The sequence below is a fragment of the Gopherus flavomarginatus genome, chromosome 5, assembly GCF_025201925.1.
Source record: "Gopherus flavomarginatus isolate rGopFla2 chromosome 5, rGopFla2.mat.asm, whole genome shotgun sequence".
NCBI lineage: Eukaryota > Metazoa > Chordata > Testudines > Testudinidae > Gopherus > Gopherus flavomarginatus.
The window spans coordinates 6417259-6443426 of NC_066621.1; the positions used below are offsets into that span (position 1 = coordinate 6417259).

The window sequence follows — 26168 nt, forward strand, 5'->3', positions numbered from 1 at the left end:
TGAAATATATATATACTAGAAACAAAAAGAATCATAACATGTTATCAGTCCATTACTAGATGGAAATAGAATGATCAATAATAATGCCAGAAATAACAAAAGTGTTCTGTAAATATTTCAGTTCTGTATTTGGGAAAAAGCTGTATGATGTAGTTGTAAAATATGATGACGACTCTTTCCATTCAACTAGTATCTCAGCAGGATTTTAAACAGCAGCTACCACAATTAGACATTTTTAAATCAGCAGGCCTGGATAACTTCCATCCAAGAGTTTTAAAAGAGTGGACTGAGGAACTGCTGGACCATTAATGATGTTGAATACATCTCAGAAAATTGGGGATGCCCCGGAAGACTGGAAGAAAGTGAATGTTGTGCCAATAATTAAACTGGATAACCTGGGTAATTATAGGCCTGTCAGTCTGACATCAATCCTGGACAAGATAATGAAGCAGCTGATACAGGAACAAATTAATAAAGAATAAAAAGAGGGCAATGTAATAACTGTCCATCAACATAGGGTTATGCAAAATAGATCCTGACAAACCAACCTAATATCTTTTTTATGAGATTACAAGTTTTGCTGATAAAGGTGATAGTATTGGTGTAATAGACTTCTGTAAGGCATTTCACTTGGTATCATATTTTGATTAAAAGCTAGCATAATACAAAATTAACATGTCACACGCTAAATGGATTAAAAACTGGCAAAGTGCTATATCTCAAAATGTAATAATAAATGGGAAAACATCATTGAACGAGTGTGTTTCTAGTGGGGGGTCACCCAGGGTTCAGTTTTTGGCGCTATGGTATTTAACATTTTTATCAACAACTTGGAAGAAAACAAAATCATTGCTGATAAAGTTTGCAGATGATGCAAAGATTAGGGAAGTGGTAAATAATGAAGATTACAGGTCACTGATACAGGTTTCAAGCAAACCAGATTCATTTGAATATGGCTAAACATAAATGGATACATCTAGGAACAAGGAATATTGGCCACACCTGCAGGATGGAGGACTCTGTCCTGGAAAGCAGTGACTCTGTGAAAGACTTGGGGGTTGTGATGGATAATCAGCTGAACATGAGATCCCAGTGCAAGGCTGCAGCCAAAAGGGCTAATGGGATTCTGGGATGCATAAACAGGAATCTGGAGTAGGAGAGAGAGAGATGATTTTACCTGTATATTCGGCACTGGGGTGACTGCTGCTGGAATCCTGCATCCAGTTCTGCTGCTGTCATTGGGTTTGCCAGTCACCTCTGGGGCTTAGCTCTTTCAGCCAGACACCCTCTTCTTGCTGTTCCTTGGCCTGTCTTGCTCTGGGGCCCCTCTCTTGCTCCTCAGGAGCTGCAGTGCCTCGTCTTCAGGGCTTAGCCCTCCAGCCAAGTACACAATGGTCCTCCCTTTCCGAGGTTCTACAAAGTCCTCCACAGCATCCCAGGCACACTCCTGGCTGAGCCACACCCCCTCAGTGACTGGGATGAACCTTCCCAGACGGTCTTCAGGATCACTGCCCAGATCATGCCACTCTTTCAGGGGCTGTAGGGGAACCCAGGCCCACTCTCTATTCTGGGTTCCAGTCCAGGGGTCCTATCTCCAGCAACTACCCCAAACCTTCCTGCCTCATCCCTAGACTACTCCCTACCTTGCCTATCCCAGGCTTGCATTGTCCATCCTAGCTAAACCCCTATGTCCTTCTGGTCTACTAGACAGACCCTTCCTCTTGGGGCCAATGCCCCTTTCTCTCCCTTACCCCAGGGACAGCGACTGCAGCTCTCCTCCCTGCAGCCTCTTTCTGCTACCAGCCCCCTGGTTTTGTAGACGCTGCTCCTGTCCTGCCCTTAGTTAGGACTCTCCTCTCAGCCTAAATGGTACGGTAAGGAGGGTCAGCTACCAAGGCTCATACTCCTCCACTCTTCTCACAGAGTAATTCCTATCCCAAACACCCCTTTCGTGGAAAGATGAAGTAAAGATCAGGTAGCCATTCGTTCAAAGGTTGGACCCTCGACCCTGATAACAGTAGATTGAAATTCCAAGGATTAAATCTGCCACCTGCGGAGAGTCTATCCAGATCCGTTAAGTACCTAACTTACATGCAATTGGAAAATCCTGTGCGACCTGCACTTTGAGGCTGGAAAGCAGAGAAAGCTGCTAGTGAGCTCTGATGGAACTAACAGCCAGGACTTGTTGTTTCAGGCGGAACAAACAGTCCAGAACACGTTCTTATTCTGAGACCACGAGGAGAACCGCTTCCACGTTAACAGGTAAATGTATCTAGGCACAAGGCTTTCTGCTATTTAAGAGAATGTTTTGCACGTTCTCGAACAGTCGGCTTCCTGCGGAGTCAACCATGGAGTGTCCATAGCACATGATGAAAAGCCGCCACGTTGGGATGCAGCAGGCAACCCTGCTCTTGTGAGATCAGGTCTAGTTCTGGAGGTAGAGTCAAGGGAGATCTGGCGGACAGGGTCAGCAGAGTAGAGAACCAGTGCTGACAAGGCCAAGCCAGTGCTACAAGGATCACGCAAGTACAATCCTTCTTGATTTTTGAGCAGCACTTTGGAAAGTAGTAGCACCAGAGGGTAAATGTATATCAATGTGTCCTTCCAGGATAAGAGAAAGGTGTCTGTGAGAGATCCCTGACTGCTACCTGCTCTTGAACAGAAATGAGTCTTACCCAATCCAGCCTGAGAGAAGCTTTTAAAGCAGCATGTATTATATATTACGGGTCCAGACTTATACCTAAGCCCTTATACCTAACCCCATTAATTTCAGTTCTGTTACCAGTTCCTCTTTATCGGTCAGGACTAGAGCTAATAAAGAATTTCCCCCACACTGGCAGCAACACTTTTTGAGGGAGGAACTTGGCATCTATAACATTTCAAAATTCCAAGGGTGTTTCAGTGCTGCCAGCATGGCACCTCCAGCACATGGCTCTCAAATTAAAGTCCTCCATGATCACGCAGTGTTTTCCCTAAACATTACGATGTATAAGGCTCTGATCATCCTATTCCCTAGTGCATGGGCACTGCGCAGTACAGGCTAAGCCTCCTCAGACCTTGTGTAGCTGGGGGAGGGGCAGAGTTCTCTAGCTCCTCTCCATCCCAGCTAGGGCCACAGTGGGGCTGAGACCAGCAAGCGGGGCTGTGGTCTCAGCCAAAAAAGGCGGGACAGGGAGGCTAGCCCTAGTGCAATTCAGTGACTGTAGCAGACACCAACTAATACCTTGTGTTTTATCTGTTAGGACAGCAGGACTCAAACGTTAGCAACCTGAGGACTCCCATTTAGTATTTCAATTTTTTTGCAGAACCCCAAGTCCCCTGCTCAATTCTAGGCTCCACCTCCTTCCCCCAAGGCCCCACCTCACCTCTTCCCGCCCCTGCCCCTTGTCTTCCCCGCCTCCTTCTGCCCTCTTCCCCGAGTGCATCCCATCCCCTCTCCTCCCCCCTCCCACCCAGCATCTCCTGTACCCCACTGAACTGCTGTTCCCCGGCGTGCAGGAGGCCCTGGGAGGGAGGGAGAGGCGTTGAGGGACAAACAGGGAGGAGTTGATCAGTGGGGCCGGCGGACCCCAGTTTGAGAAATGCTGTGTTAGGACACTGAACCTTAAATATTCCAGATCATTTTCTTCCATCGTCAGTGGGGGAAAGAGGAAGGCTGGAGAGTGTCTTTAATCTGTGGAAGGGGGGGGATGTCAGAATTCCTAGGTCAGCTGAGGGGCTCAAGCCAGCTGCTCCTCCCCCCCATGGCAGTCAGGCAACACATGGGTTGTGTGATGCTGGGTGGCCGGGCTGGGCCGACCCTCCCATCACAGCAAGATGCAGGTGCCCGTGCGCTTGATCCTGAAGGTGGAGAGCACCAGCCCCATTTTGCGCTCGCTGTAGGGTGGGTAGCGCAGGGCGTTCACGGTCTCCAGGCCCAGGCTGCGCAGGAGGCAGGCGCGGTGGTGAGAGAAGGTGTCGAAGCTGAACTTGCCGTGGTACGAGCCCAGCCCGCTGTTCCCTAGAAACAGAGCAGAGCTTGGATACAGGGTCAGGGCCGTGCCCAACCCCACAGTACGATCCCAGCCCACTGGGCCCTGCCCACACAGCGCGGTCCAGTCACGTGGCCCAGCCATGCCTCCACCCCCCCTCCAGTATGATCCCAGCCCACTGGGCCCTGCCCATGGAGCGCGACTCAGTCACGGGGCCCAGCCACGCACCCCCCCACGGTACAGTCCCAGCCCACTGGGCCCTCCCCACACAGCGTGGTCCAGTCACGGGGCCCAGCCATGCCCTCTCACACCCCCTAGTACGATCCCAGCCCATTGGGCCCTGCCCACACAGCGCGGTTCAGTCATGGGGCCCAGCCATGCCCACGCCCCCCCTCCAGTACGATCCCAGCCCACTGGGCCCTGCCTACATAGCGCGGTCCAGTCACGGGCCCAGCCACACACCCCCACAGTACGATCCCAGCCCACTGGGCCCTGCCCACACAGCGCGGTCCAGTCACGGTCCCAGCCACACACCCCCACAGTACGATCCCAGCCCACTGGGCCCTGCCCACACAGCGCGGTCCAGTCACGGGGCCCAGCCACGCACCCCCCCACGGTACAATCCCAGCCCACTGGGCCCTGCCCACACAGCGCGGTCCAGTCACGGGGTCCAGCCACGCACGCCCCCACGGTACAATCCCAGCCCACTGGGCCCTGCCCACACAGCGCGGTCCAGTCACGTGGCCCAGCCACGCACTCCCCCCATGGTACAATCCCAGCCCACTGGGCCCTGCCCACACAGCGCGGTCCAGTCACGGGGTCCAGCCACGCACGCCCCCACGGTACAATCCCAGCCCACTGGGCCCTGCCCACACAGCGCGGTCCAGTCACGCGGCCCAGCCATGCCTCCACCCCCCCTCCAGTATGATCCCAGCTCACTGGGCCCTGCCCATGGAGCGCGACTCAGTCACGGGGCCCAGCCACGCACCCCCCCACGGTACAGTCCCAGCCCACTGGGCCCTCCCCACACAGCGTGGTCCAGTCACGGGGCCCAGCCATGCCCTCTCACACCCCCTAGTACGATCCCAGCCCATTGGGCCCTGCCCACACAGCGCGGTTCAGTCATGGGGCCCAGCCATGCCCACGCCCCCCCTCCAGTACGATCCCAGCCCACTGGGCCCTGCCTACATAGCGCGGTCCAGTCACGGGCCCAGCCACACACCCCCACAGTACGATCCCAGCCCACTGGGCCCTGCCCACACAGCGCGGTCCAGTCACGGTCCCAGCCACACACCCCCACAGTACGATCCCAGCCCACTGGGCCCTGCCCACACAGCGCGGTCCAGTCACGGTCCCAGCCACACACCCCCACAGTACGATCCCAGCCCACTGGGCCCTGCCCACACAGCGGGGTCCAGTCACGGGGTCCAGCCACGCACCCCCCCACGGTACAATCCCAGCCCACTGGGCCCTGCCCACACAGCGTGGTCCAGTCACGGGGCCCAGCCATGCCCATGCCCCCTCTCCAGTACGATCCCAGCCCATTGGGCCCTGCCCACACAGCGCGGTTCAGTCACGGGGCCCAGCCATGCCCACGTCCCCCCTCCAGTACGATCCCAGCCCACTGGGCCCTGCCCACACAGCGCGGTCCAGTCATGGTCCCAGCCACACACCCCCACAGTACGATCCCAGCCCACTGGGCCCTGCCCACACAGCGCAGTCCAGTCACGGTCCCAGCCACACACCCCCACAGTACGATCCCAGCCCACTGGGCCCTGCCCACACAGCGCGGTCCAGTCACGGTCCCAGCCACACACCCTCACAGTACGATCCCAGCCCACTGGGCCCTGCCCACACAGCGGGGTCCAGTCACGGGGTCCAGCCACGCACCCCCCCACGGTACAATCCCAGCCCACTGGGCCCTGCCCACACAGCGTGGTCCAGTCACGGGGCCCAGCCATGCCCACGCCCCCTCTCCAGTACGATCCCAGCCCATTGGGCCCTGCCCACACAGCGCGGTTCAGTCACGGGGCCCAGCCATGCCCACGTCCCCCCTCCAGTACGATCCCAGCCCACTGGGCCCTGCCCACACAGCGCGGTCCAGTCATGGTCCCAGCCACACACCCCCACAGTACGATCCCAGCCCACTGGGCCCTGCCCATACAGCGCGGTCCAGTCACGGGGCCCAGCCATGCCCTCACCCCCCCTTCTATTACTATTCCAGCCCACTGGGCCCTGCCCATAGCACAGTCACAGGGCCCAGCCATGCTCCCCCTCAGGGGCTCAGCCCCAGGCTGGGGGCAGGGAACAGGGGTTAGCTGGGGCCCAGACATACCAATCCCACCGAAGGGCAGCGAGATTAGCGTCATCTGCATTATGGTGTCGTTGGCACCAAAACCGCCACTGCTCGTCCGCTCCAGCACCCGACGCACCAGCTGGGGGGAAGCAGAGATGGGGGGATGGTTCTGAATGTTTCCTCTGAATACTGTGTGGGTGCCTCAGTTTCTGGACGACACTCTGTCTCCTGGCAACTAATGGCCCGGGCCCTTCCCTCCTGCAAAGGGATGCTAAAGGTGTGGGAGAATAAAGAGATCAGGTGACCTCCTGACCCAGGAAAGAGACAAAGGCCAGAAAGGAGGGGCTGGAGGGGGTTTCAGTTTGGAGCTGGCTGGGGATGAGGAGTGAGTGCAGACGTAGGAGTTTGCCTCACTGGGCCCCAGAATGGACCCGGCTGAGCGGTCCGGTTCTCTGTACCTACATGCTCTGTTTTAGACCGTGTTCCTGTCATCTAATAAACCTCTGCTTTACTGGCTGGCTGAGAGTCACATCTGACTGTGAAGCGAAGTGGGGGTGCAGGACCCTCTGGCTTCTCCAGGACCCCGCCTGGGCGGACTCACTGTGGAAAGCGCACGGAGGAGCATATGCTGAATGCTCCAAGGAGAGACCCAGGAGGTGAAGCTGTGTGAGCTTCTAACCCTGAAGACAGTCTGCTCCAAGGGAGAGGAGGCTCCCCAAAGTCCTGACTGGCTTTGTGGGGAGCAGTTCCAGAGCATCACCCGGGGACTCCATGACAGGGGGTGAGGGAGCCCCAATTTGTGCCTGATACCCACCAGCAGTTACCCCAGTGCTGCCACATCAGCTGGCCTGGAGCCCCTCCCACACAGCTGCATCCCTCCGGGAGGGGTGACCAGACCCGGGCAGAGTGTGGGGAGCCAAGCAGAGCCGTCCTCCTGCGGAGACTGGCCCCAGCGTTGTGGGCTGGGGGTCGCACTCCACCAGCAGTGAACGGGTGAAAGACCGATTCCAGCATGGAGCCTGCCCTGAGCCCAGGTGTGAATCCTCAGCCAGAACTTGCCCTAGATCCCTGCCCCGCACCTTGCTGTCGGAGGCGAAGACGTACACGGCCAGTGGCCGCTCCCGGCGGTTGATGAAGGCGATGGCTTCGTCCACGTTGGGCACGGTGACGATGGGCAGGACAGGCCCGAAGATCTCCTCCTGCATGGCAGGGTCTGACGGCTGCACATCCACCAGCACCGTGGGGGCTGTGTGTGGGGGGGGGATCACTCACTATACAGAGGCACATGATAGCCCTCATCTGCCTCCATCTAGCCCTGCCCTGACACCAGAGCTCCACACAGGCCCTGCCCTGCAACCAGAGCTCCCAGTGCTCATTCTCCACCATCAGTGCTCCCTGTGCCCTGCCTGGATCCTCAGCCCAAGGCCCCCGAGACCTGGCATGGATGGTCCCATTGAGCCCCCGCACCCTGGCATGGATGGGTCCACCGAGCCCCCGCACCCTGGCATGGATGGGTCCACCGAGCCCCCGCACCCTGGCATGGATGGGTCCCCCAGAACCCCGAGCCCTGGTGGTGGGGCCCTCACCGATGTAGCGCTCCCCCTCGTCCGTCTGCCCCCCGATGGCCACACGCCCGCTGCCCAGCAGGGCCCGGATGCGCTGGAACTGCTTGTCACTGATGATGCGGGCGAAGTCAGGCGACTCCCGGGGCTCAGGGCCGAAGAACTGGGTGATGGCATGGCGCAGGGCGGGCAGCAGCTTCTCCTGCGTCTCTGCGCTGCACAGCACGTAGTCGGGCGCGATGCAGGTCTGCCCCGCGTTGAAGCAGCGCCCCCAGACCAGCCGGTTGGCCACGTTCTGCAGGTCGCTCTCGTCGGCCACGTAGCAGGGGTTCTTGCCCCCCAGCTCCAGCGTCAGCGGCGTCAGGTGCTTGGCCGCAGCTGCCATCACTATCTTGCCCACTTGGGGGCTGCCTGTGGGGGTGGGAGAGACGCGTCAGGGCAGAGACTCGCCACTATTCCACCCGGCCTGGGGCGCCAGGGGCCTTGGGATGCAGGCAGCCCCAGGCTCCCCCAGGAAGGGGAAGGACCCTGCATCTAACTGGGGGCTCCAGTCACTCCTAGCCCCCACCTTCAGGGGCCTCAGGGCTCAGAGAGTCACTCAGCTGGGATCCCAGCCCCAGAGAGCCCCCTCCTGGCCCAGTCGGGACAACGCCGAGGGACCCAGAGCCACTGGCTGGGCCCTGAGTGTGCACCGTGGCAATGGGCTCTGGGGGCAGCCCCCTGGGAGAGGGAAGGCAGTGGACGTGTGTAGGAGGGGCTGGACGGTGCTCCTTGGAGTGGAAGGGGAGGGGACCATGGAGAGGGGAGGGGGCTAGGTCACTTGGGTCGTACCCGTGAAGAAGATGTAGTCAAACTTGTTTTCCAGCAGCTGAGTCATCTCTGCAGGGCCCCCGGTCACCACAGCAAAGCAGTCCTGCAATTGGAGAGGGGAGGGTGTGTGAGGTGATCCTCGTCCTTCCCCCTTTACTTTGCCTCACCCCTGCCCATTGCTGTACTGTTCCCCTCTCTGCTCCCTGTGGCCCTGTCCCCGTCATGCTGGCTACCGGCACTGACAGGATGTTGGGCGGGGAGGGGGCACCGGGGAGCAGCTCAGTGGGTGTGGGGATCCATTGTTCGAGGTATTGTGGAGGCACAGAGGAGAGCTGGGTGTAGGGGGCTGGGGTATGGGGGCCAGCTTGGCATGTGGTAAGGGGATGGCCAGGGTGTTAGGCCTGCAGGAGTGACTCAGGAGTGAGTGTGGGAACAGGAGATGGGCGTGGTGCCTGGGGAGGGCGCAGCTTCTTACCTTGTCCAGGTAGCTGGGCAGCGTCTCAGCCAGGAGCTTCTCAGTGCTGCCGCAGATCTCGGATGGTTTGATAATCACACAGTTCCCTGGGGGAGCAGGCGGGATGTCACTGCGCAGCACAGACACCTCCCCTCCCCAGGGCCTCGCCGCAGCACTCCAACCCACCACCGGGGAGCACTGCAGGGAGGTGTCCCTGGCGAACACACCAGGAGCCTCATTTGGGGCTGGGGAAGGTTGTGGGTCAGGATCCCTGGCCCAGAGGATGTGAGTGTGACACTATGCCCCATATTCTCACAGTGATATTATTATGATATGATTATGGCATAATCATGATGCATTTTATGTAAGATGGGTCATGTAAGGGGTCATTAGAAAGCTTATGATTTGCTGAATATGATTATCCTTTTTGTATGCATGTATCTGAAGTTGTAAATACTGACTCTGTATCTATACTTCAAATGTAGTTACACCTGGATAACGCCCACTGGACAAGATGCTTTTAGCCTAGATAGATGGTTGGGAAGGGCCTATTCAGGGCAATGGGCCACTAGAAAAAACAACAGGCCTTAGCAGAAGCTTATCCCCCACCTGGGGAGCCTTCCTGAGTACACTACAGACAGTCCGAGAGTAACGGCTGCTACGACTCTACAAGGACATGTGACCACGCTATTCCATCTTGGGAGGTCAGTATTTTTCCACAAACTGGTCTGAGAACCAGGCTGCTGGAACAAAGGCTTCCTGCCATACGCTAAAACTATATAAGGCAGGAGAGTAACATCATTTGGGGTTCTTCACTCCTCACACAATAAGACTCCTGGAAACACCAAATGAACAAAGACTGAACTGGGGAAAGTGCTGGATCCAGGCTAAAGGGATTTCTAGCCTGTGCATGAAGGACCTGGGGACTCCAGGCTGTAAAGCAAGTGCAGCTTGTGCCTTAAGAATCTGCAGCCTGATTGTATCATTTCTCAGAATGAGAATCTGTTAATTCATTGCCAATCTATTTAGTATATTAAGTTTAGTTTACATTTTGTATTTAGTAGGTAATCTGCTTTGATCTATTTGCCATCACTTATAATCACTTAAAACTCTATCTTTTGTAGTTAATAAACTTGTTTTTGTTTTAATCTAAACCCATGAACTTTGACTGGAGTGCTTGGGAAAAATCTACGCTTGGTTATCACAACTGAACATTGCTCTCTTCACATTAAGGGAGAGGTGGAGCGGGTATGAAACCCATATACTGGTGAGATTTGACCAGGGCAGGATGGTACTGCTCTGTGGTCCCAGGCTGGGAAGCTGGTGGTTACAGGGGGAGGGATAGCTCAGTGGTTTAAGCATTGGCCTGCTAAACCCAGGGTTGTGGCTTCAATCCTTGAGCGGGCCATTTAGAGATTAGTACTGCTTTGAGCAGGGGGTTGGACTAGATAACCTCCCAAGGTCCCTTCCAACCCTGATATTCTATGATTCTAAAGAACCAACGTGTCATTGCAGCTGGATGTGTCCCTACCTGTGTGAATGCTGGTGAAAGTGAAGGCTGGAGGGCTCTGTGGATTGTCACAGAGGCACAGTGTGAGAGGGAGCCCAGGCTGGTGGGTCAGAGGGCTCGGTGATACCCCAGTTCCAGGTGGCACCCAGGGGAGAACCCATCACAGCAGGGACCATGCTGGGGGTGGGGGGGGAGTGTCCCTAATCCCTGACTTACCGGCCGCAATGGCCCCAACCAGGGGCACCAGAATGAGCTGCAAGGGGTAGTTCCAGGGCCCAATGATCAGCACCACTCCATAGGGCTCCTTCCGGATGAAGGCCGTGTCCAGCTGAGTCACCTGCAGGGGAGGGCTGGGTGTCAGGAGCTGGGGGGAGTGGATCCCAGATCCTAGGGGGCGGGGAAGTAAACTGGACTGTGGGGACAGGAGCCCTGGCTTGGCCATGGGGGCAGATCCCGGCTCAGCCTTGGGTGCTTGTTCCCAGATGCCACAGGCCTGGGGGGGGTGTTTCTCCCCCCATTTCACTTGGGGGTAGCACGTCCCCTCCCGCTCAGCCTTGAGGATGCGTCTCCCCCTTACCAGGTTCTTGTCCACACCCTTGTCCTTCATCCAGCTGGACAGGTTGTTGAGCGCGTAGTTGACCTCGTTCTTGACCATGATAATCTCAGAGAGCTCCACCTCGAAGGAGGGCTGAGGGCGCAGAGCAGCAATTAGCTTCATCCCCGCACCTCAGCCATGCCCATTCTGATACTACTTTGATTCGGAGGCTGCGTGCCTCCATGCATCCTACTGCCAGACACAAGAGGTGCCTGAATCCCATGGCTGGCTGGAGAGCAGAATTACTCTGCTGAACTGAACGGAGGCCCAGCCAGTGGGCCCTTAACCCTGAGCAGCAGGGAGGCCGATGCAGGCTGGGCTCCTGAGGGCAGCAGCAGGGAGGACAGTGTTAACAGCCTGGGCTTGCAACTGCTGCTAGTAAACAAACGCACAGATGAGTGGAGCTGGAGCTCAGAGGAACAGGGCCTACAGGGTTAGGGGCTGGCTCTCTGCCCTCCCCCACCCACGCTTTACGCTTTGCTACCTTGCCGACCCTGGATTCCAGGTGACACAGGTTACCTGGTTTGGAAAGGGTGGCCTGGAGTCCCTGCAGATCCTGACAGATGGGCATTGATCCCCGAGGGGTAAAAGGCTCTGAGCAGGAGTCTGGCTCAGTGGGACGCACTGGGCAGAGCTCTCAGGGTGAAGCAGGAGGGCTGGAGCCCACAGGTTCCATCTCGGAGGCAGTGAGGCCACGTGGCCGGCCTTGGAGGAGGAGTGGGACCTCTGGGGGGCCTGGTGCACTGAAGGGCTCCTCCAAGCAACTGTTTAAAGACTGGGGCATAGACCATGACACCACCACGGCCTGGGACACACAGCCCTGCCCATCCACCACTACAGACCCCGAGGGCAGCGTGGGGCCAGGATGGGACCAGCTGGGGGAAGCTCACTGGGGTGGGGGCAGACGCAGTGTCATCTCCCCTGGCAAAGGATCCCCCCATAGGTCAGTGTGGTTCCCGGGCCAGAGGCATCTGGTCTCCTCATCAACACCAGACTCACGCAGCCGTTGGGGTGCATGAGGCCTTCTGCCAGCTCCGGGCGGCTGAGAGATGCCAATTCATCTTGGCAGGCAATCCCTGGCCTCGGATCTCCTCGCTTTTGTCACCTCCCAGCTGACCCCCAGCAACACGACAGATCTGGGCACGGAGCCGTCCCACCCACAGGAAACGCCAGTAGGTCACCACAGTGCGTCTCCTCAGCACTACCGGCTGCCAGGAGCCCCTCAGCCAGTCCTCTCGCTGGCACTGGTGCCCCATGGACTAGAGAGACCAGGTCTGGATCCAGCGCATATCAACGCTCCATGACCTGGGCCCGGCGCATCTAACAGAGCCTAAACCCTTGGGATGGGGACCGGGGTTGACAGCTCCACTCCTTGGGCCAGGGGGACTCTCTGCCACCAGGCAAAGCTGGTCTGTGCAGGAGACAGAGTCTCCTCAGGGGCCGATCACAGCCCAGGGAACAAACTGTCCCAGGAACTGTCCCAGCCTTCCCCGTCCAAGGGCAGGTGCTGCTCCCAAGGGCCTTTGCTGACAGAACCTAGGGCAGTAAGAACATTTAACTAGGCCCTAACAAAACACCCCCACCTGCACAGACACAGACCCGCCCCCATGGGAGGAGAGAGGGGACCACAGGCCGCTGTTACCTTGCTTAGCACATGACCCACAGTCCTCCACTCCTGCGGGGAGGAGGGTGGGCCAGGAACCTGGGCGGACAAGACCCCAGTGCACCCCCTGCCCATCCCCACTGCCTCTGAGCCCCTAACCCCCACCCCCTGCAGCCCCTGCCCATCCCCGTGGCCTCTGAGCCCATAACCCCCACCCCCTGCAGCCCCTGCCCATCCCCGTGGCCTCTGAGCCCCTAACCCCCACCCCCTGCAGCCCCTGCCCATCCCCATGGCCTCTGAGCCCATAACCCCCACCCCCTGCAGCCCCTGTCGATCCCTGTGGCCTCTGAGCCCCTAACCCCCACCCCCTGCAGCCCCTGCCCATCCCCGTGGCCTCTGAGCCCCTAACCCCCACCCTCTGCAGCCCCTGCCCATCCCCATGGCTTCTGAGCCCCTAACCCCCACCCCCTGCAGCCCCTGCCCATCCCCATGGCCTCTCTGTGCTGTGGGGGATCCCCAGGGAGACCCCCATTCCCCCCAAACCTGCCCTATAGGGAGACCTGCCCCCCATTGCCGTGCGCTGGGCTCAGCCCCATCCGGCTCACCTTGCGCAGGTCCGAGGCCATGGCATCCAGGATGGGCTGTTTCTTCTCATCCAGGAAGCGGCGCAGCGCCTCCAGCTGGGAGACCCGGTGCTCAGCGGCGCGCGTCTTCCCCGTAAGCCAGGCAGCGCGCAGGCTGCTCACCAAACCCACATAGGGGTTCATGCTGGGGGAGGGGGCAGGTCAGCCTGTGCTGGGGGGACCCAGAGTCCTTGCCCCATCCCCAGCTCTCCATCCACACAGCCACTGACTCCCACCCATCTCCACAGCCTCTAATCCTTCCCCCTGCGTCCCCACAGCCTCTGAGCCCCTGATGGGAGGATAAATCAGTACTAGGACCACCAGACCCCACTGTCCTCCCAAACCCAGGAAAGAACAGGAGCCCTCCCCCACTGTAACCATCTCTCTGCAGTCCCTGCCCATCACCGCTGCCTCTGAGCCCCTAAACCCCATCTCCCTGCAGCCCCTGCCCATCCCCACTGCCTCTATCTAATCCCTCTCCCCCTGCAGCCTCTGTCCATCCCCAAGGCATCTCAGCCATTAACCAACCCTGCCCCTCTCTACGGCCTCTGAGCCCCTAACTCTCCTCCCCCTGCAGCCCCTGCCCATCCCCATGGCCTCTGAGTCCCTAACCTCCAACCCCTGCAGCCCCTGCCCATCCCTATGGCCTCTGAGCCCCTAACCCCCACCCCCTGCAGCCTCTGCCCATCCCTATGGCCTCTGAGCCCCTAACCCCCAGCCTCTGCCCATCCCCATGGCCTCTGAGCCCCTAACCCCCACCCTCTGCAGCCCCTGCCCATCCCCATGGCCTCTGAGCCCCTAACCCCCACCCCCTGCAGCCTCTGCCCATCCCTATGGCCTCTGAGCCCCTAACCCCCACCCCCTGCAGCCTCTGCCCATCCCTATGGCCTCTGAGCCCCTAACCCCCACCCCCTGCAGCCTCTGCCCATCCCCATGGCCTCTGAGCCCCTAACCCCCAACCCCTGCAGCCCCTGCCCATCCCCATGGCCTCTGAGCCCCTAACGCCCACCCCCTGCAGCCCCTGCCCATCCCCATGGCCTCTGAGCCCCTAACCCCCTCCCCCTGAAGCCCCTGCCCATCCCCATGGTCTTTGAGTCCCTAACCTCCACCCCCTGCAGCCACTGCCCATCCCCGTGGCCTCTGAGCCCCTAACCCCCACCCCCTGCAGCCCCTGCCCATCCCCGTGGCCTCTGAGCCCCTAACCCCCACCCTCTGCAGCCCCTGCCCATCCCCGTGGCCTCTGACCACACCCATCTCCACAGCCCCCAACCCTGCAGCAAGCCCCGCCCCCAGTACCTGATTCCCCCTTCGGCCAGGTAAAAATCGCCGCTGTTTCTGATTGACACAGCCCCGCCCCCTTCGCGCTATGCTGATGGTGATTGGGCAGCGGAGCTCAAGGGGAGGACGATGATTGGCTGGGCCGGGGCTGAGCCACGGGAGGGATGATGTTGTGGCCCTTCAGCCGCTGCTGTTTCCTGGCTGGTGATGCGGGAGCTGCTCCGCCCTGTAGGGCAGAGAGCGAGAGTCGCCCGCGCCCCGCGGTGCTGGGAGCCAGGGGTCCTGGGGTCTGTCCCTGCTCTGGGAGGGGGGTTGGGTGGGTGAGAGATGGGGGCTGGGAGCCAGGACTCCTGGGTTCTGTCCTTGCTCAGGGTGGGTGAGTGAGAGATGGGGGCTAGGAGCCAGGACTCCTGGGTTCTGTCCTTGCTCAGGGTGGGTGAGTGAGAGATGGGGGCTGGGAGCCAGGACTCCTGGGTTCAATCCCTGCCCTGCGAGGGGTTGGGTGGGTGAGAGGTGTGGGAGGGGCTGGGAGCCAGGACTCCTGGGTTCTGTCCCTGCTCTGGGAGGGGTTGGGAGCCAGGACTCCTGGGTTCAATCCCTGCTCTGGGAGGAGAGAGGAGTTTGGTGGTTAGAACAGGGGGCAGGCAGGTCTCCTAGTTAGCAGGGGTGGCTCCAGGCCCCAGCATGCCAAGCGCGTGCTTGGGGCAGCAAGCTGCGGGGGGGTGCTCTGCCGGTCCCTGGGAGGGCGGCAGGCAGGCAGCCTTCGGCAGCACGCCTGCGGGAGGTCCTCTGGAGCCGCAGGACCGGCGACGGGCAGAGCACCCCCCAGCATGCCGCTGTGCTTGGGACGGGGAAATGTCTGGAGCCATCCCTGCTAGTTAGAGCAGTGTGCTGTGAGCCAGGACTCCTGGTTGTAGCCAAACTTGCGGGATGATGTCTAGTGGTTAGAGTGAGGGAGGGCTGCAGGCTAGGGCTCCTGTTCTTTCCTGGGTTTGGGAGGACAGGGGGGTCTGGTGGTCAGAGTACTGATTTATCCTTCCATCAGTGACCCACACAGGTATGGCTCCCTGCTGTCAGTGTGAGGATGAGCCTGCTTGGCCTGTGCTGTGTGTTGGTTTGGTTGGGAGGAGACTCCCACATTGGGTGACCCCCCCAGTGAGATGCTCTGAGGGGCAGGGACTGGTGGCTCAGAGCAAGAGCCCAGCACTGCCACTCCCCTCCTAGGCCCTAACCCTGCTGCAGCCAGCAGGGCTTGGCCTGGGCCCCCTTTGGGGGGGGGGGTTGAGTTTAGCTGCCCCAAGCCTTAAACCCTCTAGTTCACCCACTCGGCTCTGCACCACACCTCCCTGACAGCTGTGGTGACCCACAAAGCTTGGTGTCTCTAGGCACTCAGCTCCTCACCCAGCAGCTTTGGAGTCCATCTTGCCTGTGTCACCCGTGGGCGCCTTCCCTGAGATGTCTCTGTTTGTGTCCATGTTGTTACCCTGGAAGATATTGGTGGCTTTGATCTATAGAAAGTCATAGACCTGGTTAAAGCCAATGGCTGTGCTAAGCAATGGCTCAGAGGCCAAAGGAATGGAGCAATTACATATCCCTTTGTGTAGTGATAGCTGGAAACAATAGGAAGGCAATGAGGCTCAGAGCAAAGCTAATCACAAGCCAGGGGCTTTCCCTGGGACTGATTGCAAATGTTGGGGAGGAATTGCAGACTTGGGATTTCTGAGCAAGGGACCTGCTTCCTGTTTGTCTCTCCTGGATGCAGGGGACCAGACTCTGCCTGCGTTCTTTGCGGAGAAATGGGATTGCACCAAAGAACAGCCCTGACACGTAGCCTCTGTTTCTCCTTCTAATGTAAACAGCCTGGCAAGGCCTGAATGAACTGCTGGAGCCAAAGAGGCAATAGTGTTTTCAGCTGTAAAGGGAAGAGGAAATGTCCCACAAATGCTGCACCTGGCACGGTGTGTGTGTGTGTGTGTGGAGGGGGACCCTGCTGGGGCTAGGGTGTGAAGGGTTAATGCATCGTGTGAACCCTTCATTCCCTCTAGCCTGCTGGATTGGGCCTAGGAGTTCAGTCCCCTTCATGCAGAGCAGAGGTGCTGTCCCAACACCACGTCTGTACTGCAACAAAACCCCCACAGCTGGCCCCCCTCAGCTGACTCAGGCTCGCGGGGCTCAAGCTATGGGGTTAAAAATAGCAGGGCGCAGATCCAGGCTGGGGCTGGAGCTGGGCTCCAGGACTGTCCCCCCTTGTGGGGTCCCAGAACCCAGGCTCTAGCCCCAGCCTAAATGGCTACACGCCCGTTTTACAGCCCCACACCTAAGCCCTGTGAGCCTGAGTCAGCTGAGCACAGTGGGGCTGGCTAGGAGATGGGAGGGGTGAGCACTGAGTGGGGCTGGGCTGGCCAGGGGATGGCGGGGCAATGAGTGGGACAGGGCTGGCTGGTGGGGACACTGAGGGTGCCTGGGTGGCCAGCAGATGGGGGGGGCACTGAGGGGGCTGGGCTGACCAGAGGCCAGGGAGGCACTGAGAGGGCCTGGCTGGCCAGGGCTTGGGAGATCCCACAGGGTTGCTCTGCCCCAGGTTCTCTGTCCACTCGAAGTCCTTCTCAGCAGAGGGCCTGCTACCCTGACTTGGATTCCCCCAAGTGTGGGCTGGGCCCACGGGCCTCACTTGAGTGTTGCAGTGGAAGGGCTGGGCCCTTGGATAAATGCCCCACCCCGGCTGGCCTCAACAGGAAAGCCCAGAGAACAGGGACCAAGGCACCCACTCCCCAGAGTTGCTGGGCACAGGAACGGGGTGCCAGGGCCTGCCCAAGTCTCCAGCACAGAGACAGAGTCTATCCCAGGCCTGCATTAGCAGGGGCAGTTGGTCAGTGCCAAGGTGTACGTGGGCCAGGGAGTCCCTTGGCCTTGCTGCCCTCCATGCATTGATGTCCCCATGTCTCTCTGTGGGTGCTCTCCTCAAGGATCTCCACAGTTGGCAATGCCCCAACGGGGTCACCTTCCCCCAGACTCACGCAGTGCTGACCCACCAGGCTCCTGAGTAAGGGGGCGCAGGAACCCCCAAGCCTCACTGGCATTACCTCTTCTCTGCACAGCACCTGCCGGGGGTTGCAACAGCTGCTTTGCTGATGGTGCCCAGCTGTCTGGCATTCCCAATGTGTCAGCCTGCCGCAATGAGGATGATGCTGGTTCAAGAGTTAGAGTTTTATCTGCATGGAGATACCAAAGTCTACAGGGTTCAGCCCTGGCCCCTGGGACAAGGTCCCCTGAGCTGGAATCCACAGGGATGGGAAAGGCCCCACCCAGTCCCTCTCCTGGGCCCAGAGCAGGACTCACCCACCCCCTAGTGGGAGCCTGGCATCCATACTAGCCAGCAGGCATGGTAAGTATCACTGCCCTGCCTGCCAGAGGATAACATGGCAGAGCCAGTACAGGTCTGTCCTGGGCAGCTCCATCCTACAGCTGCCTGCAGCCCTCTGCTCTCTGCCAGCATGACTGCTCCCCAGCCAGCTAGAGAATCCCCTGCCCTGTGGCACTCGCTGTTCCAGATTGCTGTCCTATCCCACATTAGCACAACTCTCCTTACCTGCTCCACCCTGTACATGTGTGATGACCCCCCAGAGTGTCAGCTGCATTGCAGCAGGTTCCCTCCTGCTCATGTTCTGGCCCCTGGCCATTGCTCTGTCCTCACAGCTCCTCCCAATTGAGTGCCCCCCCAGTAGTCAGCAAGCGGTTAAATTGGATGGGCCCTCAGCCCATCCCATGTGGCACTCCCTGACCTTCACCCCACAGCTCCTCCCGTGTTTGCCAACTTGCAACTGCAAGGGACCAGCCTCAGGACGCCTGGGTTCTGCAGTGCCTCAGTCAGTCACTCCAGCATCGATCAGGAGTAATGGCTATCCAGGCTCAGGGGCCCTGCAGCAGGTGGGGAAGGAGGCCACTGACAGGAATCAGCAGAGCCTCATTCAAAGGGAGGCAGTTTGGGGGTGGCACAGGGCCTTCAGGAGGCACCACTGCCCAAGTGCCAGCGCCTCTGGTTGGAGGGCACAGGAGCAGAGCCCTAACCCTGTGACCCAGTGCAGCCATCAGAGGGGGACAGAGAGCTGCAGCAGGGGGGTCAGTGTGAGGAACACAGCAAACAGCCCCTTCCTGGAGAGGTCCGGGCATGGAGAGGTGGGTGCCCAGGCTGGGAACATGGGCCATTCCCGTTAGCAGCAAGTGCCTGTGCCCTGGTAATCACCAGGCTGGCAGCACCACATGGGGCCATCACACAGCCACCCACCTGCCCACGATCCCAGACACCTGGAGCTGGCCAAAGCTGTTTGAGGCCAGAGTGACCCTAGAAACGTACACTGGCCTAGCAATGCAGGTTATGGAGGTGATTTATTCACATTTCTATACCAGCTAGAGCCCTGGCGCACACCCAGCTAGACCAGCAAAACCATCCAAATCCAAATCCTTTTGCCACTATAGTTTATTTTGCTCAGGGAACTGGCAAATGGACTGTCCCCTGGGGGTTGCCCACCTGGTTACAGTGGTATTGTCACAATATTCCTATCAGGATAGCTATCCCAGCACACCTCTCCTAGTGCCCCTAGCACCCTCTAGGGACTGCAGCCGCAGCCTGCCAAGAACAGGATACCTGCTACCCCCTGGCAAACTGGGATGGCTCCTGGACTGCACAGGCCCCTGGGAAGGGATGAGCTCATTCACCCAAAAGATTCCCCAAGGATGAGGAGGTGCTACTCCCTCCCAGGGGGCTCTCAAGGGGGCGTGAGCAGCAACAGGGCACATGAGAGCCAAAGAGAAGGCAGGAGCCCCAGGGCAACAGACCCCGACCTCCCCATCTGGCTCCTCCTGGGGCAGGCTGGAGATCAGCTGGGATACACTGCCATGAGGCCGCCAGCTCCCCTCCCTGTCCTGGGCATGTCCCCTGGCCCAGGGCTGGTCCTTGGGGACACAATTTGAATCACAGGAGATTTGCACTGGGGTAAACAGCTGCACTCCTTATCTCAGGTCCTTATCCAGCCCCTGTCACCACAGTATCTGGACACCTCACACTCCTTTGTGTGTTTAGCCTTTCACCCCCAGTGCAGCAGGGACGGGTTGTGAGCCCCATTGCACAGCTGGGGCATGGAGGCTAAGGGACATGCCTAAGGGCACTGAGGGCTTCTGTAGCAGAGCAGGGAATTGAACCCTGGTCTGCCTGGCAGCCCTGAATATTCACACACCTGCTCGGCCTCCCTCCTCTAATGCGAGTCTCACCCAGGCCAGCAGCTCACCTCTAGCCAGGAGGGGGCCAGGTAAGCGCTGCCCTATGGCTTTCTGCAGCAGTGTCAGGGGCAAGGCTGGCCCAGAGGAGAAATGCTGCCATCTGAACCCAGCCGAATGACTGTGGTGCGTGGCACTAGCCGCTCACACTGTGCTGAGCACATTCTCTAGCCACAGCACAGAGCCCACACACCTTCCACTCACTCTGGGTGCCTGACTCAACTGCCATACCCAGCGTGCAGCACACCGATCTAGGCCACAATTAACGTGTTAGACACACTGGCCATTGCTGTCATGCGCAGAGGGCCTGCATTAGCAGCCCTGCTTCCCTGGCGTTTATTCCTCCCATCCACACACAGCAAAGCGTCGCCTGGGGCACCTCTCCCATGCACAGCTGCGATGTACAGCAGTTTGCAGACACCTGCAAAAAAATCTCAGAGCACTGGGGCAGGGCCTCCGAGAGCGGGTTCAGGCCCCAGAGAAAAAGTGTTTTCGGACCCCCAGCAAGGGCGGACCAGCTAAACAGGGCCGACAAAACCAGGGAAGGTGGGCCCCCTTCCAGACTGCCAGGCCCCGGTAATTTGTAACAGCTTTTCCCCCCATCATCGGCCCAGCACTGGAGAACAGCCATGGGAGCACTGATTGTTCCACAGGAGCTAGAATGCGTAGGTTCTCGCTGAGCCAAGGGCTCATTGCATTAGTGCCTCAAAAAGTCCTCAAATTCAGGCCAGGCCTGATTCAAGGGCTGCTGAGAACCTCCATCTCCCGCTAAAGCCAGTGGGTTGGTGTGGACACTCCCAGGAACAGCCCTTCTGGAAGTCACACTTCACAGGGCTGCAAAGGGCTCCCAGGAAGCCAGGCACCCAAAGGGGGATGCTGTCACAACACGTGCGAGCTCCATTCATGTTGCTACAGCAACAGAAAGCAAACGTGGCTCTAATAGACTTGCCAGCCTGGACAAGGGCACAACCCCAATACACTCATTGTCATGGTTGAGTCCCACATCCACAAGGAAAGGTCCCTCTGCCTTTGTACTGATTATACCAATCACGTGGGGCAGCCACTGTTGCCACTGGGGGTTTAATGGGTTCGCACAACCTCAGCAACAATCTCTTCCCCACAGAATGGTGTCTCCCCCTCTTTCCATAGTCCCTCTCACTTGCAGTACTGCTTGAGCCCCTGTTCTCCAATCACCCCACAGTCTCCTATGCAGTACGGCCCTGTGGATCCCACCTGCATGGTGCAGGTGGGCAACCAAGGCACAAGGGAGACAAGTCTTGTCCACACAGAAAGACTAATCCGGATTAACTGCAGGTGCACAGTTAAACTGGATCAGCAAAAAGGCGGGTCCCACAGATTGACCCTCCCGAGCCGCTATTAAACCGAAGTAAGACCAGGTAGCCGCATCCACACAGGGTCCTACTACTCCGGATTAACATCACCCACCCCACCAGGCCCGGGCCGCCTCAAACTCCACGTTCCGGTCACACGTGCAATGAAAGGCCCCGCCCCACGGCTCTCCGCCAATCCGCGTGTCCGTTATGTGTGTAAATCCGCCCCCATACCACTCCGCCAATCCGTTTGGCCGTTCTGGACATGACCCCGCCCCCTTCCCCATCACCAATTCGACGGGCCGTCCGGAGGTGACACCGCCCCACACCTTACACAATCACCAATCAACCGAGGCCGCCACTATTGATCCCGCCCTAAATCCCATCCCTCCACCAATCATTTAACTCCATTTAGTCTGCGTCACGTCCGCGCTGCGGAATCAGAATTCCTGTCCCGCCTCCCAACCGGCCCGATAGCCAATGAGACACGACCTGGACGCTGATTGGCCCTAGCACTCGCCGGCGCAGGCCTGGCCCGCTCGCTGCGGACTCGGCTCGGAGCGGCGTAGGGGACCCCGGTGCTGTCCCCGCGGGGGTGAGTTCGGTTCCCCGGCCCCGCGCAGGCCGCGCGGCCCCACCCCCGGCCCATGCCCGGCAGCCTCCCCCCGGGGTCGGTCCTCCCGGCCTCGCTCGGGTCACCGGGACCTTCAGGAGCAGGCGGCTGCGCATGCGCACGGCAGCTGAGCGGGGCTCGGCCTCTGCTCCTGCTGGTCGGGGCAGGACGCCCGGGTCCCCTTGGCTCGGCGCTGCCTGCCAGACCCAGAAACCGCCAGGATGGTCCTAGGTCACTCGGCCCCTCCCTGTCCCGGGTGCCTGGGTCCCTGTCCCGGAGCAGGGGAGTGCAGGACCCCTGTGAGTGCCCTGCACTACGGCCCCCGGACGCCTGGGTCCCATCCCTGGAGAGGGGAGCTGCAGGACCCCTGTGGGAAAGTGCCCTGTACTATGGCCCCCGGACGCCTGGGTCCCATCCCTGGAGAGGGGAGCTGCAGGACCCCCGTGGGAAAGTGCCCTGTACTATGGCCCCCGGACGCCTGGGTCCCATCCCTGGAGAGGGGAGCTGCAGGACCCCTGTGGGAAAGTGCCCTGTACTATGGCCCCCGGACGCCTGGGTCCCATCCCTGGAGAGGGGAGCTGCAGGACCCCCGTGGGAAAGTGCCCTGTACTATGGCCCCCGGACGCCTGGGTCCCATCCCTGGAGAGGGGAGCTGCAGGACCCCTGTGGGAAAGTGCCCTGTACTATGGCCCTCAGACGCCTGGGTCCCGTCCCTGGAGAGGGGAGCTGCAGGACCCCCGTGGGAAAGTGCCCTGCAGTACGGCCCCCGGACGCCTGGGTCCTGTCCCTGGAGAGGGGAGCTGCAGGACCCCCGTGGGAAAGTGCCCTGTACTATGGCCCCTGGACGCCTGGGTCCCGTCCCTGGAGAGGGGAGCTGCAGGACCCCCGTGGGAAAGTGCCCTGTACTATGGCTCTCGGACGCCTTGGTCCCGTCCCTGGAGAGGGGAGCTGCAGGATCCCCGTGGGAAAGTGCCCTGTACTGCGATCCCCTAGTCCTATCTGCAGGGTGTGCTGTGCTGGGTTCAGGGGCTGGTGGGTGGGGCTGGCCCGTACTGGGTAGGTACCAGGCTGAGTGTGTGAGTTGACACTGTCTTCTCCTCCCTTGTGCTGCAGGATTGCCCTGGCCTCAGCATGGCGGCGCTGCGGATGATATGCCGAGCTTCCTGCACAGGTAAGGACTGCAGTGGCAGGGAGACCCACCAGCTCCCCCACACTGTAGGGCTATCGGCTGAGCCTTCTTTCCCTCTGCTGCCCCATGGGGCTAGAAGCATTCTCTAACCTTTTCTCCTTGATTCCCCAGGGACACCACCCTGCCTGAGTCTCACGCGGCTGCTCAGTGTTACAGCCTCGAGAAAGTCCTACAGTAAGTACTGCCTCTGGCCTTCCCAAGGCTGCCCCAGAGCTCTCCTTGGGGGCACAGCATCCAGAACCCATTCTGGAGGGCATGGAGTCTAGTCTGGTTCTCCTGCCCCCCCAGGGGGCTGCACCTAGAGTCCCTTCCACCAAGGTGTGCACAATCCAAGTTAAATCTCTTCCATCCCCCAAGTTCCCATAGAGTCCCTTTCAGGTGCTGTCGGGTCACCGTATCCAGAGGATGGGTGCTTGTCCCAGCTCCTTCATGTTGGTCTGTGTAGGGCGGTGATGGTTTATGTCTGCCCTACAGAGTATGTGAATGTACAGGAGGAGAAATCGGACATGAAATCCATCACCGACCGGGCTGCTCAAACCCTCTTGTGGACAGAGCTCATTCGAGGTGAGCCCCGGGTTCTGTCAGGATGGGCTGTGATGGCAGGACTGGAATGGGATGGTTGTGGTGGGACCTGGATTGAGAATGGGGGGACGGTGATCTGTGAACAGTTACAAAGCAGACTGTGAAGAGTCACAAAGGTGGTCTGTGAGGGTCTGATAGGCATGGATGCTTCCCTGTGCCAGTGAGATTGCAGTGGGGGTGGGGGGGTCCCCACATGGACATGGTGTAAGGTCTGAGTGATGCTTATTGTCTTTGCTGTTCCTCACTGGATTCTAACCTTCCCTGGCTCCTCCTCTAGGTCTGGGTATGACCCTGAGTTACCTCTTCCGGGAACCTGCCACCATCAACTACCCCTTTGAGAAGGGCCCCCTGAGCCCGCGTTTCCGGGGGGAGCATGCCCTGCGCCGCTATCCGTCTGGAGAGGAGCGGTGCATCGCCTGCAAGCTCTGTGAGGCTGTGTGCCCTGCTCAGGTGAGCCTCCCCCTTGCCCCAGGGGTTGCCCATGTGGGGTCGCACCGCCCAGCCCCAGAGCCCCCTCTCTGATGCTTATCTCTGGCTTGGTGCGTCCCAGGTAAGCAACTCTTGTGTGGTGAGGTCCCCCGGTCTCTGTTACCTAGAATCTTGTCCCCAGGGGGGCTTGGTTTGGGTCCCCTCTGGGTGCCTGTTGCCCAGCTTGGATGCCCATGCCTCAAAAGGCTCCCTCCCAGCTGGGTGCCCTGTGTTTGGGGCTGTGAGAGCTGCATTGGCGCTAGGAGGGAGAGGTGCTGGTGGGCACGGGTGCTGACACAGCTGAATGACCGTGTTTTTCCCTCCCCTGCCAGGCGATCACTATCGAGGCCGAACCACGTGCTGATGGCAGCCGCAGAACCACCCGCTATGACATCGACATGACTAAGTGCATTTACTGCGGGTTCTGCCAGGAGGCCTGCCCTGTGGATGCCATCGTGGAGGTGAATGCGACTGGCTGTGTGTGGGGCTGGTGTCCGGGGGAGCCAAGCATGCGATCTCTCCCCAGACCTGCCTTCATACACCTTGGCCTCTGAAGGTCTCTCTATGGCAGTGGGGAGGTACTGGTGGGTCTCTGCACTGGGCAAGGGCGCAGTGCAGAGACCCGTCCATGAGTCTCTGTCTTGGAGGTGAGGCCCTGCTGGCAGGTTGGCCCTGGTGGTAACTGTCTGCTCTCCTGGTCTCTGCAGGGTCCCAACTTTGAGTTCTCCACCGAGACGCACGAGGAGCTGCTGTACAACAAGGAGAAACTGCTCAACAACGGTGACAAGTGGGAGGCCGAGATCGCGGCCAACATCGAAGCCGACTACCTGTACCGGTGACAGCTGGGCCCCCCACACTGCCCAGCCTGCTTCCTAGACCCCCCTCTGCAATAAAGGGCCTACACCCAGGTCCATAGCTCCTCTGCGCCTGCCTTGGGGGAGAACGGGGCTTCAGGGTGTGGGGTGCAGGGGGGAGGGAGGGAGTGGGTGGATAGGGGACATCTGACCCAGGCTCTTAGAGCCTCTCTCGTCTAGTAACCCCTCGCGCAGGGGCTCTCACTCCTGTATGTTTGTATGGGGTGGGGGGGAAACTCAGGCCCTGAGCAGGGAAGGGGACTCTGCTTAAGGAACTGGGATGGGGGGATACGTGACCCCTGCTGCTGTCCCAATGCTACACGACACATTGGGTCTGTAACTGGCTTTTGCTCATTCCCGGTGCCGGCGAGAACTGTGAGTAACACTACTCAGGGGGGAAAAGCGGCTGGACCTTCACGCCAATTAGACTACTGTTTGGTGGGGGAGGACACCCACCCACACCCGGCTCCAGGGAGAGGAGCCAGTGACAGAGTCAGGGTTGGTGCCTAGCCCTGCTGTTCCAGTACTGCCCCTCCCTGCCGGGGTGCATGAGAAAGAGGCTTAGGCAGGATGGGGGAACTCTGCCAACCACTGAGCCAGGCAGCAGTGTGTCCCTGCCCCCTTTTGGCCCTGGTTCTGTCTTGTGCTGCTACTATCTCTTGCCCTCACTGAGCTGGACTCAGGGGCAGTTCCCCACAGCCCTGCTGACTCCTGCACTTGGGTGAGTGGTGGCCAGACATATACTCCCCTGAGATAGCTCTTGCAGTCCAGAAGAGATGAGGTCTAGTTACCTTTGGCAGTGTGTGTCTTGGCTCATGAGTGGCCCCCAGGAGCCTGGGGTGTCAAGGTGTCCTGCAGTGGCTGAGCAGCATGAGTACCAACCTCAGGGCAGGCTGTTAAGAGGCAGGGTGCAAACCCCAAACTAGCTGGGGGTTCTGGATTTAGATTTCACCTGTCAAGTGTGAATGTCTCAGGCATTATAACAGTCTAGCCAGGGAGTCTCAGACATTCCACTTTGCTATGCTGCTCTATCTCGCCACCTAGGTAAGGTTGCCTGGGTGATAGATGGTCCCTTACACCAAAGATCACAACAATATTCAGGTTTCTTCCAGTCTGACAGGATCAGGAGAACTGCACCTTAGATCTCGCACCAAA

General features: G+C 59.3%; 2 protein-coding genes across 9 annotated transcripts; one reads left to right on the forward strand and one right to left on the reverse strand.

Annotated features, from left to right (window-relative positions):
* Window positions 1-16: 16 nt before the first annotated feature.
* Window positions 17-16230, reverse strand: LOC127052976 (aldehyde dehydrogenase family 3 member B1-like). 7 transcript variants are annotated; one of them, XR_007774920.1, is made up of 13 exons: window positions 16104-16230; window positions 13407-13569; window positions 11181-11291; window positions 10820-10940; window positions 9115-9200; window positions 8661-8742; window positions 7854-8240; window positions 7347-7513; window positions 6307-6406; window positions 3604-4000; window positions 2092-2509; window positions 1003-1147; window positions 17-452 (listed from the first exon to the last, which is right to left on the reverse strand). XR_007774920.1 is itself a non-coding variant. In XM_050957152.1 (10 exons), exons 1-10 carry the CDS (start codon window positions 16175-16177, stop codon window positions 3807-3809), a joined length of 1485 nt encoding a protein of 494 aa, XP_050813109.1. In that variant the 5' UTR covers window positions 16178-16230; the 3' UTR covers window positions 3381-3806. The 7 variants fall into 7 exon arrangements, 4 of the variants coding, with proteins under 4 accessions (XP_050813109.1, XP_050813111.1, XP_050813112.1 ...); XR_007774919.1 differs by lacking the exon at window positions 2092-2509; XR_007774918.1 differs by having other exon boundaries at window positions 1003-2509.
* A 5569-nt stretch (window positions 16231-21799) lies between these two features.
* On the forward strand, window positions 21800-25067 carry NDUFS8 (NADH:ubiquinone oxidoreductase core subunit S8). Of its 2 annotated transcripts, none has more exons than XM_050957157.1 (7): window positions 21800-21902; window positions 23034-23091; window positions 23221-23283; window positions 23584-23673; window positions 23969-24141; window positions 24492-24620; window positions 24867-25067. In XM_050957157.1, exons 2-7 carry the CDS (start codon window positions 23052-23054, stop codon window positions 24996-24998), a joined length of 627 nt encoding a protein of 208 aa, XP_050813114.1. In that variant the 5' UTR covers window positions 21800-21902; window positions 23034-23051; the 3' UTR covers window positions 24999-25067. The 2 variants fall into 2 exon arrangements, with proteins under 2 accessions (XP_050813114.1, XP_050813115.1); XM_050957158.1 differs by lacking the exon at window positions 21800-21902 and adding an exon at window positions 22277-22669.
* The last annotated feature ends 1101 nt before the right edge of the window (window positions 25068-26168 follow it).